Genomic DNA, 16,669 nt, shown 5'->3' with positions numbered 1-16,669 from the left:
TGGTCTTTTTCTCTCTTTCTTTCTTAATGGGAAGTGGTCACAGCCATGAACTTAGCAAAGCAGCAGGTTAAAATTGGTCCGTTCTCGGCTAATGCAGTTAGACATTTTTGAGAAAAGGCAATGAGAAGTGGTCATTATCCATTATCTGCATGAAATATTTCAGAGAAAGAAGCAACATTTGTGAGAGAGAGAGAGAGAGAGAGAGAGAGAGAGAGAGAGAGAGAGAATGTTTGACTTGAAGCCAGGCAAGAGGGAAACAAGATAACCTCCTCACTCTGGGAAGGCTGTGCTAATGAGGTCATTTCAAGTAAACTGGGAATATCTGTTTGAAAAAATACAGATGATGCATCAGTTTCTCATACTTTCAGAAGGTTGTTCTGGACAATGATTCTCTGTCCCTTTTCTTGGAAAAAAAAAAAAAAAGAAAGAAAACCTCCAAACTTTCCAGTCTTAGAAAGAACTACATATGTGCAAGTGTTTATACACCCCGATTCAGGGACAATGTATAGAAAATCAGCAGGCACGTTTTGCTGCAAATAGTTGCTACCAGTTGAAACCTCGAAGCCTAAAACTCACACGTGGGTTGGAGAGTCTCCTCCCACTGGGGAGTTTCTGCTTCCTCTTCAGTGCACGTAGTTTTGTGCCCTGCTCCTGATTTATGTGTCTCTCGCTGTGAGGATAATCTAAGGACAAGGATTTCTAAACTGGAACTTCCAGAAAGCTTACGATGTGGCCCTCGTCTCACCCTTCCTCATGAATATTTTCTCACTCTGCTTTTTAACATTGTCACCATGACATCGCCCAGTACTCATACGTGCCGGATGAGATCTTAGGTGGCTGAGCACAAAGCATTTGTGGAGGAGACCTTCTGCCTGGAGCATTCGTCATCCCTCTCAATGCAACACCCAAGGCCTCTAACAAAGATCTCTCCTCTCGGATGGCAGTTACTTCATTTCTTGAAGATTGCAGACATTATCTTTATGGGTAATGACCTAATAAGTTGCTATTCGATGTTTGCACATCACTTCTATGGAAGTTCCCGGCACACAGACCACTGGCTCCTTGTAGGAATGATTTAATAGCGAGCAACAAACCTCAAACTGGAGGAAACTCTTTTCTGTGCATGACACAGACCAAGCTGGCTCATCTCCGGTGCAAATGCCATGGAGAAACTTCTGGCATGGGGCAGGAGTGAGAGCTAACAGACTGCCACAGTCAATGGGTTCCAGCTCTGGGGGTGCAAGTGGCGATCAGGACGTATGTTATTTGTAAAGTGCTAGAACAGGCCTGGCTGGTGAGGCTCAGTTGGGTGGGCATCATCCATGTACTGATAGGTTGCTTGTTCAATTCCTAGTCAGGGCACTACCTGGGTTTTGGGCTTGATCCCCAGCAGGGGGCATGCAGAAAGCCACTAATAGATGTTTTGCCCTCTCTCTCACCCTCTCCCTCTCTTTCTAAAAATCCATTTTAAAAATCTTTTTAAAAATAAAATAAAGTGCCTAGGACAGGCCTGGGAAGTCCAGAGGTCATCCTCCTGACTTCCATACTTTATCATATTTGATCCTCCTAACTGTAAAGTGAATACCCCCATCGGGCTCATTTTACAGATGAGGAAGTTGAGCCTCTGGAAGTTCCAGTAACTTTCCCAAAATCCCATTTCCATGGTAATCGGCAAATTTGAAACAAGGCCAGTAGGCCATCCTGTCTGTTCATTAACTGATCAGCACTTGAATCAGTGACTTCCATTTCTCTCTTGCTCCGTGTTTCCCATTACAAACCGGGAGCAACTGTCTAGGCCAAAGGTGTTTTGTCTTATTTTTTTAAGATTTTTTATTGATTTTGAGAGAGAGGGGAAGGGAAAGAGAGAGTGAAAGATTAGTTGGTTGCCTCCTGCACACCCCCTACTGGGGATCAAGCCTGCAATCCAGGCCTGTGCCCTGACCAGGAACCAAATGTGTGACCTTTCCATGCATAGGACGACGCCGAACCCACAGAGCCACACCTGCCGGGTCTGTTTTGCCTTTTGATCCCCGGAGAGGAAAGGAGTTGGAATTCTCAAAGTCGTATTCTCTTTTCACAGAGCTGGTACCCACACACCCATATGGACCTGAGCAGGGAGAAGTCGATTGGCTAAATATCTTGGTACTAATTACAAATTTGCCCTGTACAGCAGGCATGTGTACCCCCCACGGATCTTGTTCCATGATTTCTATTCCATGACCTTGGGGTGGGGCTGAGAGTTTGAATTTCTAACATGTTCCCAGGGGATGCTGTAGTGCTGGTCCAGGGCTGCCCTTTGCCCGGACACAGCCCTGGGAGGTGGGCAGCCCTGGGACAGTCACTGCTTTTTGGGATCGACAGATGATAAAGTCAAAGAGCTGGTATGAGGAAGCACCAGAGAGGCATGCCTGATCTTCAGTCTCTTTGCCTCCCCTGGGTCCCTTGGTTCAGGGTTTGCAAACGGATGGGCCGCAGACAAACTTGATTTCATCCACCTGGTTTGTCCACACAAATTATCCAAAACCCTAGATGCCCCTGGCTGCTCCTTGAGTAGCAGCTTCGCTCTTTCAGTGTGGCACAAACCCTCCAGTCACCCACAGCCCCGCTGCGCCTCTCTAGTGGGTGCCAGATTGTCTCCCTCCCGCATGACCTGCTTTGCCCGTCTAAGTCTCCTGCCTTCCTCCAGGAATGTATGACCTTCCCCCCTCCATCCGTGTGCAGTGTGCAGCTTCTCTCCACGATGCCCCTCTCTACCCGCCATGGCCTTTGGAGAGCGCTATGATGCAAGTCCAAGTAAAACTCGACTTAAAGTACCTTGCATGTGCCGGCTGCATAACGTCTCTTGATTAAATGAATAAACAGATGAACCTCACAGGCACGGCCGAGTATTCACTTCCCCTCACTTCGACTAGCTTAGGCCTTTTCTGCTGATGACCGAGACATGGACAAAGTCACAAAACATGATTAGAAGATAACTTGACAGTCCAAAGAACGGTGGCGATGGCCCAGGAGAGTGCCCACCACAGGAGCACATTAAGTAAATGGACTTTTTGTTCATATAGGCCCCACCTGTTAGGCATCCATTGCGCTCAGAGAGTGCTCCAATCCACTGAATGGTCTGCCAGAAATAACAGGAGAGACGTTGCTGTCTTTAATGACTTTCAGAAAGTTCTCGCTCCATCTCTGCAGAGCACTTAAGGGCTTGGGGGAAGTCGCTCGTCATGGCACCCAGTGCATCTTCAACATCCCTTTCGACAGAGAGCTCACCTGGCCCTGTGTTCACAGAGGAGGGAATATGCCTTCCCCCTCCATCCGGGTGTACAAGTCACACTCATGCTGAGTTCTGCATGGCGTGGCAGGAATAAAAAGCGACGCGCCACGAATGTTGTTTTTCCCATTGAAAGTGTTCCTGTTAGAAATGTGTGTGAACTTTGATGATTTCTTTAGACGGCAGGAAGGCCAGGCCTTGGCTCGTGTTCCTGGGCTCTCTGTAAAGTGAATGGTGTCAGCCTATCGCCTCCTGAAACACAGAGCACATAGGTCCCTTCAACCCAGGGCCAGGCCACCACCGAAGTGGAGCTCAGCCTCCTTGCACTAAATCTTCCATCCGTTCCTCAGCCTGCCAACAAGAGTGCCAATTAGTGCCAATAATTGTAGCCGTACTTGACCATGGTCACCAAAACACTAGAGGCTCATGACAGGGAGACCTCCTCTGTGTCATCCGTTAGCGTATCTACGGGTACATGGCAAGAAACTCTTGCAACCTCCTCATTTACATCCGCCTGCCCACTGGAGTCTTCATGTGATTTCAAACTGTCATTCAGTGGGGCAGATTGGCGAAAATGATCCTGTCGCCTCCGGGGGTGTTTTTACATGAGGTCTGGGTTGAGTTCTGGGTTCGTGTCTGAGATCAGCTGTATATTCTATGTCGTGATAACTCCGCTGCCACTTTAGAAACCATCAGTGCTTTACCGAAACACTTTATTGTGGATTTTCAAGGCCACCCCACAAATGGACACCCAGCAAAAATATCTGTCATTGAACAACAGGCCACCCCTGAATTATTTTGCACAATTTCATTTAAATCATTCTGACTAGACATTTCTGGAGCAATTGAGGTGGTATTATTTTTTTTAATTGTTTCTCCTTGGTTTTTTTCTAACCTTTCATATAAGAGGTAATTTCTAAATATTAAGGGTTTATTTCTGAAATTCAAAAATGTGCAACATATGTATTTCTCTAATACATTTCTCCTTTTTTAAGCCAAGACTTCAGGGGAAGCCCTCCCTGATGTTTGCATAGTGTGCCTGTTGGGACAGGCAATAGGCTGACACCATCAGGCACCCTGTCCATGGCCAATCAGTCTGTACTTTCAAAGTTCCCATGTGTGAGTCTTTTTTAAATCAAAGTCTGCTCCGCCGAAGGGTGTGTTTTCTGATGTTTTGCAGTCTTGGTGCTTAGCCGCACTCTTCACACTTCGAAGTCTAAATCCACAGCTCAGGGATACCTAGCAGCAAAGTTGGAGGCTGAGTTGTTCCAAAAAAAATGACGTAGGCACAGTCCTTCTGATTTCTTCATTGAGAAAACTTGATCGGGTAGTTCTAATTCACCCCTGAACCGTGTTGGGCAGGGGGGTGCTTTACCCATCACAGGTGCCAATTACATGGCTGAGAAGCGGAGCCAGAGTTTGCCCCTGGAGTAGCCCCCTTTCATTGCATGACCTACCTATTCACTCGTTCACTTAGAGTCCATGGGCACCGTTCTGTGCCAGGGTGTGCCCTCAGTGCCGGGGGGAGCAAGGCCTATGTCTTCAGGGGGACAGAAATTTGATCTTTATATCCAGAGGGAGGAGGAAATCAGGAACAAACAAGATTTCCGAGTGTACTGGGTGCCATAGGGATTTCAGCATGTAGATTGATATGACCTAGAGTTGCACAGAGAGGGGCCATTTGAGCTGAAACCTGAAGAATGAAAAAGAAGCAACTATGTGAGGGTCCAAAGAAAGAACTTAGCAGGTAGAGAAATCGTCAGTTGCAAAGAACCATGGGAAGGGTGGGTGGTGAAGCAGGAGCAAGCGGACTGCTATGCCTTAGGCATGGACAGGGAATGACCCTGCAAGAGCAACATTGCAGAGGCCAGGCCCAATCCTCACACTCTTGTGCTAAGGGCTTGAATTTTATTGTAGGTGCAGCAGAATGACATTGCAGGAGTTGAAACAGAGCCATGTCACCACCTAATACCTTTCACAAGGAATGTGCTAGCAGGTCTTTGAAAAACAGGCCGGAGTCAGTCAGTCACCCAAGCGAGCAACGATGGTGGACCCGGCAGAGCGGAGGCCGGGAGTGGAGCGGAAAGTAGCTCTCCTGTGGGTCGCTCATGCAGAGCGCTGACGGGGTTTGCTTATGAGTCAGCTGTCCTGGCAACGGAGACGCTCCCTGTGGCCAGAGTCGGACAGTGGGAAGGGAGGAAATGAGGAATTTAGTTCAGAATGAAAGATCTTTTACCCGGAATCAAGGAGATTCTACGGACAACAGTCCTTTCTCACCGTGTCTCAGCGGAATTGCAATCGTCTTCTTTTGCTAAATAAGTATTCATAAGAATCAACTTGCCACTCATCCACTTCACCAAGGCTCACACATGAAGCAAGCTTATTAAACAAATCATCAGGAGAGAAAGAGAGAGAGAGACAGATGCTCATTATCCGGCCCAATCACCCCTTCTGGCTGCCCTCCCTCTCCCGCCTCAGCTGCCCGTGGCAGACAGAACCACTTAAGTGAGGTGAGCAGTTCTAAATGTAGAATATTAACATGTGTTTTTAAAAATTACTTGGAACCCGCCGCCATTGTTCTAATACACTGACTTTGACAGATGCTTAGGCACTTTTTTTATGAGGCTCTTCAATGCGTTACCTTATCGGGTGCATAAGCTTTGGTCTGTCCTGCAGAAGAAAACAGACAAGAAGGGTCTCCCAGCTCGAGCTACTCTCCTGTAAAGGCGATAGTAAACATGCTAATGCCTAATTAAGCAGAAAATTCTATCTGTACTGCGGGGGAGGCACTGGCTGCCTCCGACTTCTCTTCTGGGGAATCCATTTAGAAGGACAAAGTGGATTGTGGAATTGAGCTGGTCCAGAGAGCTCAGCTTCCAACTGTCAGCAGAAAAGAAAGAACACTTCTCTCCTCCTTGTGCAAAAATGACTACACAGGCTAGGTTGTGTGTGGGGGGAGGGGTGTGCACACGCACACTCATGTGTCTTTCATCAACCCACACAAAATAGCATGAATTACTTCCCAGCTTCCCACTAAGTATCAGGCCCTGTGCTAGGCACTGAAAATACTGAGATGAAAAACCTTAGCAACGCCCTTAGCCAGCTGTGATGACAGAAAGCCCTCTTTTTTCCCTAAATGTATTCCCTTCTCTGTGTGTGTCTGTGTGTGCATGTGTGCACGCATTTTTCCTTGTTTCTGTAGTACATTCCCCATACATGTGATGGCTATGTCTTAGCCGGAACAGTAGTCTTGGGTCATGTGTGTTGTCCCAGAGCAAGAGAGACAATGCCCCTCTAGTTCTCAGAAGGGATCCCTCTTGGCTGATAAAATTTGCCCAATTCTTTGAAGCACTTTGGTTGGCTCTGTAACAATTTTGTTTATTAATTTCGTAACAGATGTTCTCCTTGAACTTAATGATATGACTTCTTTTGCAAACGTACAAATTAGTCCAAGAAAAAAGAAAATTCAGTGAGGATGAGGGGGTCGTCTAATTCAGTCATTCGGCTATTTTTGAACCAGGGTTTTCTTGTAAGCCATGACCACTTATTAATGGTTGTTTGACCAGATCGAGTAGCTTTTGTGTCTGGAAATTAATTTATGGAACTAGAAACCAACACACCAGTTTCATGAAAAACCCACTTGTCAACTTGCTAGGAGAGCAAAAACACAACACCAAGAGCAATAAAATACTGAGCACGGCCATGAATCTGGTAGCCGGACTCAATTTTTACACTTCATCTTGTCTGATGGTACTGTGCCCTTAAAATCGTGAGCTCTTGTCCCCAGAACTCCCACAATTCTCCCCTCCGAGGTGGTTATCCATTTAGTGACATTTCAGTGAACTTCCACTGCTAACCTGTAACCTTGGGGTCTCTGCAGTGTTTTCTTATTCAGTTGGTTGGTAATAGAAAGAGAGTGGAATCTGGTGGTTAAGACCATGGATTCTCTCATCAGACAGGTTGCATGTCATGACTATGATACTAGCTGTGTGGTCTTGAGCAAGTTTATTAACCTGAAAGCCTCAGTTTCCCCGTCTGGGAAGTGGAAATAATAATAGTTCCTACTCCATGTAGGTATGAGATGAAATGAAAGAATGTATTCGCAGTGTGGTCAGCATAGGTCTTAGGAGAGTGATTGCTCACTAATATTCCTCCTCATCAGCAGGAGTCTTTGGGGTTCCTACTGCAGCTGCTTCCCCAATACCCCCCTTCCCTCCTAACCCTCCGCCTGCCTACAGGGCAGACCTCCAATGCATGATCCCCCTTCCCATTCCCTGGTGAATGGGAATATTGCCACTGCCCTGGGGTTTCTCCCACCTGCACTGAGGGGGAGATAGAGGCTCAGAAGGAAGGCACCGCTCTGAGATCATGCAGGCCTTGCAAATCTAAGGCAGGATCGCCCTTGCTTTGATCTTTCTTTGGTTGCATTTTATCCATGTGGCTCTGAAAAGGGCCGGTGAAGAAAATGAGCACCTGGACACAAATAGTCCCATTCTTCATCTCCACGAATGGCTATTTGCCCATTAATTCCCTCTGCGCCCACCCTCTCATGCCTTCATTTTCCCTATGCAATTACGGGTCCTAAATCCTTTCGGAGAGGGGAAGGCATGCATCCCCAATAGCATTTTACACCTACAAATCAAACGTAAAATTGGCACCTCCTGAAGGTTCCCCACAAATCACAGTGCATTTGAAATTACAGGCACAAGACAGAGGGAATTTTCCACTGGGTCTGCAAAGGTTTTCATAAAGCTGTTTGAGAATAGTAAGATAGTCCCCAAATCTCCCATTCTGACACCATGTGCTATTATTTTAAAATCATTGTTTGCTGAGCTTACATAATTTTTTGACTATCAATGGAAGATCTTTTTCAGGACTCCATAATCTCTCTTCCTGCTGTGTGATGCTCTACAAATAAAAATGTAACAAAAGGACACCAGCTATCATGAATATGAGGCTGTACATTCAGATTACTTCTGAGCACTCAAAAATGACTTGTTAAATGATCGTATGTCAGTAGACCCAGGCATCTTGGTAAACCTTATGATGGAGATGCCAAGGGCCAAGTCTTAGCTTTCTTATGCACAACGTCCTTCTCGGTAGAGATATGTTTTTAATAGGCTTTGTATTTTAGTCCGGCTTTCCTGAAAGTCACATGCATGAACTTAGCAACTGTCCCATTAAAGGAATATTAGAGTGCTATTCCTTAAACATGACAATCATTAACTTAGCATTCTAGGCATTTGTGAGGAACTATAGATCCTGCCATTTAAGAAGCCAAGGAGGCCCAAGCCAGTTTTGCTCAGTGGATAGAGCGTTGGCCCGCAGACTGAAGGGTCCCAGGTTCGGTTCTGGTCAAGGGCATGTACCTTGGTTGCAGGTTCCCTGGCCCTGGTCAGGGTACATGCAGGAGGCAACCAGTCAATGTGTATCTCTCACATGGATGCTTCTCTCTGTCTCTCCCTCTTCCTTACACTCTCTAAAAAATGAATGGAAACATATCCTCAGGTGAGGATTAACAAAAAACAAAAAAGCCGAGGAGGGTTAGGTAGCACGAAGGGGATCATTTGGCTTTTCCTGTATCCATTGCCTACCGTTCATGCATGTGTAGACAGATTGCTCTTCGGTGGGATGTGGAAAGCCCTTGTCCCAGTGGAAATCGGGTGGAACCTGTGACCTGGTGTTGATATTTCATCTCTTCTTGTCTTGCAGGCTACGCCCAGGAGGAGCAGCTGAAGGACCAGGAGGAGATAAAAGAGGAAGAGGAGGAGGAGGAAGACAGCGGTTCCGTGGTTCAACTCCAGAGCAGCAATGACCCCGGGACAGACGAGGAGCTAGACATGGGCCCGGAGCCGAAGGGCTGCTTCAGCTACCAGAACTCCCCAGGCAGCCACTTGTCCAACCAGGACGCGGAGAGCGAGTCTCTGCTGAGCGACGCCAGTGACCCCGTGTCCGACGTCAAGAGCGTGTGCGGCCGGGATGCCCCGGACAAGACAGCCGGCGCTCGGCCCAAGCTGCCCGGGGAAGCCCACAACTGCATGGACAAAATGACGGCCGTCTACGCCAACATCTTGTCTGATTCCTACTGGTCGGGCCTGGGCCTGGGCTTTAAGCTGTCCCACAGCGACAGGCGGCATTGTGACACCCGAAACGGCAGCAGCAAGACGGATTTTGATTGGCACCAAGACGCTCTGTCCAAGAGCCTGCAGCAGAACCTGCCCTCCAGGTCCGTGTCGAAGCCCAGCCTGTTCAGCTCGGTGCAGCTGTACCGACAGAGCAGCAAGGCGTGCGGGAGCGTCTTCACTGGGGCCAGCAGGTTCCGCTGCCGCCAGTGCAGCGCCGCCTACGACACCCTGGTCGAGCTGACCGTGCACATGAACGAGACAGGCCACTACCAAGACGACAACCGCAAAAAGGACAAGCTTCGGCCCCTGAGCTACTCCAAGCCCCGCAAGCGGGCCTTCCAGGACATGGACAAGGAGGACGCCCAGAAGGTGCTGAAGTGCATGTTCTGTGGCGACTCTTTCGACTCCCTCCAGGATTTGAGCGTCCACATGATCAAAACGAAACATTACCAAAAAGTGCCTTTGAAGGAGCCAGTCCCCACCATTTCATCAAAAATGGTTGCTCCGGCGAAGAAACGCGTCTTTGATGTCAACCGGCCGTGTTCCCCGGACTCCACCACGGGGTCGTTCGCAGACTCGTTTTCGTCCCCGAAGAGCAGCAGCCTGCAGCTGTCCTCCAACAACCGCTACGGCTACCAGAACGGCGCCAGCTACACCTGGCAGTTCGAGGCCTGCAAGTCCCAGATCCTAAAGTGCATGGAGTGTGGGAGCTCCCACGACACCTTGCAGCAGCTCACCACCCACATGATGGTCACAGGTCACTTTCTCAAGGTCACCAGCTCTGCCTCCAAGAAAGGGAAGCAGCTGGTGTTAGACCCGCTGGCGGTGGAGAAAATGCAGTCTTTGTCGGACGCGCCGAACAGTGATTCTCTGGCTCCCAAGCCATCAAGTAACTCGGCTTCCGACTGTGCAGCTTCCACGACTGAGATAAAGAAGGAGAGTAAGAAAGAAAAGCCAGAGGAGGCCAACCAGGAGGAGAAAGCCGTGAAAAGCGAGGACTATGAAGACCCTCTACAAAAGCCTTTAGACCCCACAATAAAGTATCAGTACCTGCGGGAGGAGGATCTGGAGGACGGCTCCAAGGGTGGAGGGGACATCCTGAAGTCACTGGAAAACACTGTCACCACCGCCATCAACAAGGCCCAGAATGGGGCTCCCAGCTGGAGCGCGTACCCCAGCATCCACGCCGCCTACCAGCTGTCGGAGGGCACCAAGGCCTCCTTGCCTCTGGGCTCCCAGGTGCTGCAGATGCGGCCTAACCTCACCAACAAGTTGAGGCCGATTGCTCCCAAGTGGAAAGTCATGCCCCTGGTTTCCGTGCCCACGAACCTGGCCCCGTACACTCAAGTGAAGAAGGAGCCGGAAGACAGAGAGGAAATGGTGAAGGAGTGTGGGAAGGAAAGTCCCCGCGAAGAGGCATCATCTTTCAGCCACAATGAGGGCGAGTCCTGCTCCAACAGCGAACCCCCTTCCGAATCCAAAAAGGCTGAGCCTTGTCCCCCGAAGGAGGAGGACAAGCCAATGAAAGAGGGCGGTGAGAAGGAGAAACCCCAGCCCCTGGAGCCCGCGTCTCCCCTCAGCAACGGGTGCGCCCTCGCCAACCATGCGACGGCCCTGCCGTGCATCAACCCACTCAGCGCGCTGCAGTCCGTCCTGAACAACCACCTGGGCAAAGCCACGGAGCCCCTGCGCTCCCCTTCCTGCTCCAGCCCCAGCTCAAGCACAATCTCTATGTTTCACAAGTCAAGTCTCAGTGTCATGGACAAGCCGGCCTTGAGTCCTGCCACCGCGAGGCCAGCCAGCGTGTCCAGGCGCTACCTGTTTGAGAACAACGATCAGCCCATTGACCTGACCAAGTCCAAAAGCAAGAAAGCCGAGTCCTTGCAAGCACAATCCTGCACGTCCCCGCCTCAGAAGCATGCTCTGTCTGACATTGCCGACATGGTCAAAGTCCTCCCCAAAGCCACCACCCCGAAGCCCGCCGCTTCCTCCAGGGTCCCGCCCGTGAAGCTGGAAGTGGACGTTAGGCGTTTTGAGGACGTCTCCAGTGAAGTCTCAACGTTGCATAAAAGAAAGGGCCGGCAGTCCAACTGGAACCCTCAGCACCTTCTGATCCTGCAGGCTCAGTTTGCCTCCAGCCTCTTCCAGACGTCGGAGGGCAAGTACCTGCTGTCCGACCTGGGCCCCCAAGAGCGAATGCAGATCTCAAAGTTTACGGGACTCTCGATGACCACCATCAGCCACTGGCTGGCCAACGTCAAGTACCAGCTTAGAAAAACGGGAGGGACGAAATTTCTGAAAAACATGGACAAAGGCCACCCCATCTTTTATTGTAGTGACTGTGCCTCCCAGTTTAGAACCCCTTCTACCTACATCAGCCACTTAGAATCTCACCTCGGTTTCCAAATGAAGGACATGACCCGCATGGCCGTGGAGCAGCAAGGCAAGGTGGACCAAGAGGTCTCCCGGGTGTCGTCGGCTCAGAGGTCTCCGGAAACCATAGCTGGCGAAGAGGACACAGACTCTAAGTTCAAGTGTAAGTTGTGCTCTCGGACATTTGTGAGCAAACATGCAGTAAAACTCCACCTAAGCAAAACGCACAGCAAGTCACCCGAACACCACTCTCAGTTTGTAACAGACGTGGACGAAGAATAGCTCTGCAGGTATGGGTTTGCTCCCAGGTGGTGTGACGGTGACCTTGGAGGAGTTCCTTGAAGGGAGATGGGTCTCTTAGGCAGCTAACGTCTCCCCGTACCAGAGGCCAGTAGCCTGCTGGAATAAGACTTAGTTTTACAAAGACTAGAACCTGATAAATAAGTCCTATCTGTTCTCTCGTTCTCTCCACTGTAGACTTGGGCATTAGCATGAAATGGGTTTAGGGAGATGGAGCTCACAGGTTCCCGCTTCATGATTCGTGATCCCCATAGTTTCCCAAGGCCCAGCTTGCCAAGGCCGCCCAAGGCTACACGTCATTTTAATTAATAAGTACTAATTTCTCTCCCGTCCCATTTCACCACCTCCCCTGCCCATAGGAATGCTAATGACTTAGAAAGTGAGACAGAAAAGGCCATCCACAGAATAAAGACTGTAGAGTTCCTTGGGGGCAGCCACTGTGCAGATTTCTTAATCAGCCTATGAGTAGTTTAAAGTTGTCTTTATCATCATTACTTGTAATCAATGCTTTTTGCAGCTACTGTCAGCACTCGCTCCCTTCTGCCCCCTTCCCTTTGCTCATTCCTCCCTTAGGCTTCCCGTGAATGAGCATCTGCCCTGAAGTCAGATGGTAGAAAATAGTATTCTCTGCACAACACTGAGATGAAAAGAGAGGAGGCGTATCTTCTTCTCTCATCTTCCATTTTCCCTAGGATAGACTCATTCCAGAGTTCACCTGCAAGGACGATGGGTGTGATGCATGCCCTTGACATTGTATTTTACAGAAAGAAGCAAGTGACTTTCTGCCCACCCATTGCCAATGCACATGGGTCCCCCAGCTTCAAGATGACTTGCATCATGTATCATAGAAGCTCTGTGCCTTGTAGAGTCACCAGTGCCCAGACTGTCAATGTCGTCCCAGAAAGAGGACAGAGGCCAAGGTCAGGTACCTTGGCAGACTAGTCACACTGGCCATCTTCAAATATGTTCGAGGCCGGGTCTTAAATCCCTTTTCTCTCAGTTTGTATCTTCTCTGCTGCCTTTTCTCTTCCCTCCATCATGACATCTCCCCATGTGTTAGGGACCCTCACATATATGCAGGGTGTCTTCCACCACAGGCCACACCCCACGCTGACTTAAAGCTTTGGCATTTGCTGGTCCAGTCTATGTTATGCTAGGTTACAGATAAGCTCTTTTGATTATTCACAATAAGACATGAACAGCTATGAATAACAAGGTAGAAGCCCTCACCGTCTCCAATGGTCAGAGTGTTTGTTTTTCAATAGGAGGCTTTCAGGTCAAGCCACAGAGGTATGAGCACTAGCAGGGCCAGGTGGAGACAGGTGTGTATATAATGTGGCTTCAGGCTCACTTCCCAACAGGGAGGGAGGCTGGCAGAGTATGAGATGGTCACATGAAATAAAGGGTTAAAACATCGGATCTGGGACTTTCAGTGAAAATATCTAAGACCTTCTGATAAAGGGTATGCCATCCCATAATTCCAATGGCTCTCTGGGCTCCAATGAAGACTATTGTTTTGTTTGCATGTTTTTATCATGATAATTAAAACGTGTTACTGGCAGATTCATCTCTTGCTTTCTAAGCATGATTTGTTCAGCTCGTACTATTGAAAGAAACGCTGAAAATCATCTATTGAATCTACACATGAGCTTGGGGCTCGGCAAATCTATTTATTTGCTCTATAACATTTTAAGTTTTATGTAACTTGCTATTACGCTTTTCTGGTCCTTGCAAAAAAATGGTGAATATACACAGAATATCCAAAGAGAAGAGACATGTTGCCAATCCCATAGTAGTAGGATCAAACCATGGTGAAAAGGACAAATAGGTAATGTTTATTTGTGCTACAATAAAGACCAATTTTCCATCTGCTAGGTTTGTAATCATTTTTTAAATTAATATCACTGCCCGAACATTGTGATGTGGAAGTGGAGAGGGGGGAGAAAAAGAAAGCCAGCCATGGTCAAAATCCGAAATGTGCTTACCCGTTCTAGGGAAGCAAAGGTAAACCAATAGTTGGGGGAAAACCTACAGAAAAGGTATTGACAGCTGTTAAATGCGTAGAAGGAGAGCTCTGTTCCTCATCTCTCTGCATTTGTTCAGGAATAAATATCTCTGGTTTGGCCTTTTGGAGCCCATACTACAGGGTTATCCTTCTGTGAAATATGCTCCATCCTGATAGAGACACCGTGAGTCTGAGATTCTGAGGGGGGCACCGCAGAAGCACAGGTTTGAGTATTTGGGACTCATTTCAAGCCATGGGAGTTCGCGTGTGTTGTGTGACCATGAAATCTGTGCGGGTGTTGAGTGTGTTTATGGTGTTCTAAACATAGGCCCATCTGCCGGAACGGTTTCCCATGGCACCAAGGTGGCTTTCAGAGGCTTTGGTCACTTAGAAAAGAATCCCTGAGCCCTCGGATCCTCTTTTGGAACAATATTTATGCCAGACCTTGCCCACTGCTTAGAATGATGCATATATGGTTTTAAATGATCACCGAACGAGATCACTGCTATCTGGAACTCTGATTCTCGTTGGTATGCGCAACAGCATAAATCGCACAAAATGACGTGCCGTTTTAGAAAGCATGATCAAGTTGGGGGCTTTACTGTATCTATATTCCCTATAGGATGCCAATTTTGACCTGAATTTTCTTTCCTTTCTTGGGTATGTCTTAAATCCTGCAAATTGCTCTGCCAAATGTTAAATACCACTTTTCATTAAATAATAATTAGCAAATATTAAATGCGCATTCCTATTTTAGGAGAGCAGTAATCTGAAAGTATTTCAATTGGTATTTGTATATACTGTACCTTTAAAAACCACATGCTCTTAAACAATAGAAATTAAATAAAAAGCAAATTAATGAATCTAAAATTCATAAGGACTTGAAATTTTAGTCATTACCATGTGATATGGTGCATACACTTAGCAGCACATTTAGCCTTGAAATTGGTGTCAGGAATGAATTCTAGTCCAATGAGCTGCCACCTTTTATGTGGATGATTTAATAAAAATCCATGTTCATAGTGAACAGCATGTAAGGTTGCCCGATAAAACACAGGATGTCCGGTTTAATTCGAAGTTCAAATAACTGAAAAACATGGGTTTTTTTTCAGTTAAAATGTGTTTTGTGTTTTTTTTTTCAGTTCAGGATAAGTGTGTCCCAAATAGTACAGTAGCCATATTTATACTAAAAAAAAAAAATTCATTGTTTATCTGAGATTCAAATTTAAGTGGGAATTTTGTATGTTTATTGGCTAAATCTGGCAACCCTAACAACATGGATTACCTGACGATCTGGAAGAGCAAAATGTCTAGTCTAATTTTTTTTAAAATTACAGTTGACATATAATAGTGTATTAATTTTAGGTGTACAACATAGTGATGAGACATTTATATAACTTACAAAGTCTAATGCCCACCTAACATCATACAAAGGTATTACAATACTAGAGGCCCAATGCAAAAAATTCATGCAAGAGTAGGCATTCCTTCCCCCCATCTGCTGGCACTGGCTTCCCTCTGGCACCTGGGACCTGGGCTTCCCCCACAGCCTCCGCTTCATCTGAAAGGTCGTCCAGAAGGACATCTGGTCTAATTAGCAAATTACACTTTTATTATTATAGATTATTGACTAGATTCCCTATGCTATGCTTTACATTCCCACGACTGTTTTTATAACTGGCAATTTGTACTTCTTAATCCCTTCCCATTTTCACCCATCCCCCCAACCCCACTCCCATCTGGCAACCACCAATTTGTTTTCTGTATTTATGAGTGTATTTCTATTGTGTTTGTTCATTTCTTTTGTTTTTTAGATTTCACATATAAGTAAAAGCATATGGTATTGGTCTTTGTCTGACTTATTTCACTTAGCACAATACCCTCTCGGTTCATCCATTTTGTTGCAGATGGTACGATTTCACCCTTTTTTAATGGCTGAGTAAGATTCAGTTGTATACATGCACCATGTCTTCTTCATCCAATCTCCTACTGATGGTCACCTAGGTTGCTTCCATATCTTGGCTATTGTAAGTAACGTTGCAATGAACCTAGCAATGCACATGTCTTTTTAAATTAGTGTTTTGGATTTCTTTGGATAGATACCCCGAAGTGGAATTACTGGATCATAGGTAGTTCTATTTTTAATTTTTTGAGGAACCTCTATACTGTTTTCCATAGTGGCTGCACCAATTTACAATCCCACCAATGAGGGTTCTCCTTTCTTCACATCCTCACCAACAGTGTTGTTTATTTATTGTTGATATGTGCTGGACTCATTCATATCTATAAGAGGCATGGACCTTCCTTCAACCATTAAATAAATCTTGCCTTCCCTCCCTTCTTCCTTCCTTCCTTCTCTCCTTCCTTCCTCTGTCCTTCCTTTCTTCCTTCCCTCCCTTCTTCCATCCTTCCTTCCTTCCCACCCCCGCATTGTTTTCACCCTTCTCATCACATCAGTGGTGCTTTGGCTCCGCAGCAGCTTCCAGTCCACATGGACATGTAGAGGTGACCCAGCAGCTGTGCTGACTGTATAGCAGCCCAAGTGCCGGGCCTGCCCCAGGTGCTTCATGAACATTTTTTCACTGTATTCCCACAACA

General features: G+C 47.2%; 1 protein-coding gene across 3 annotated transcripts in view; it reads left to right on the top strand.

The window, feature by feature from the left end:
- The window catches only part of TSHZ2 (teashirt zinc finger homeobox 2), a 433,168-nt gene that overhangs the window by 240,159 nt on the left and 176,340 nt on the right, over window positions 1-16,669 (top strand). For 2 of the 3 annotated variants that reach the window (XM_081096969.1, XM_081096970.1), the window contains exon 2: window positions 8,981-12,056. In XM_081096969.1, the coding sequence (XP_080953095.1) occupies window positions 8,981-12,048 (3,068 nt within the window). In that variant the 3' untranslated portion in view covers window positions 12,049-12,056. Of the gene's footprint in view, window positions 1-8,980; window positions 13,939-16,669 lie in introns of those variants that run through there. The other variant, XM_081096968.1, reaches the window with a different exon arrangement.

Source organism: Myotis nattereri (assembly GCF_964212035.1).
Source record: "Myotis nattereri genome assembly, chromosome: 8".
Taxonomy (NCBI): Eukaryota; Metazoa; Chordata; class Mammalia; order Chiroptera; family Vespertilionidae; genus Myotis; species Myotis nattereri.
Note: the sequence above shows the minus strand (reverse complement) of the source record. Positions and strands in the feature narration are given on the sequence as shown.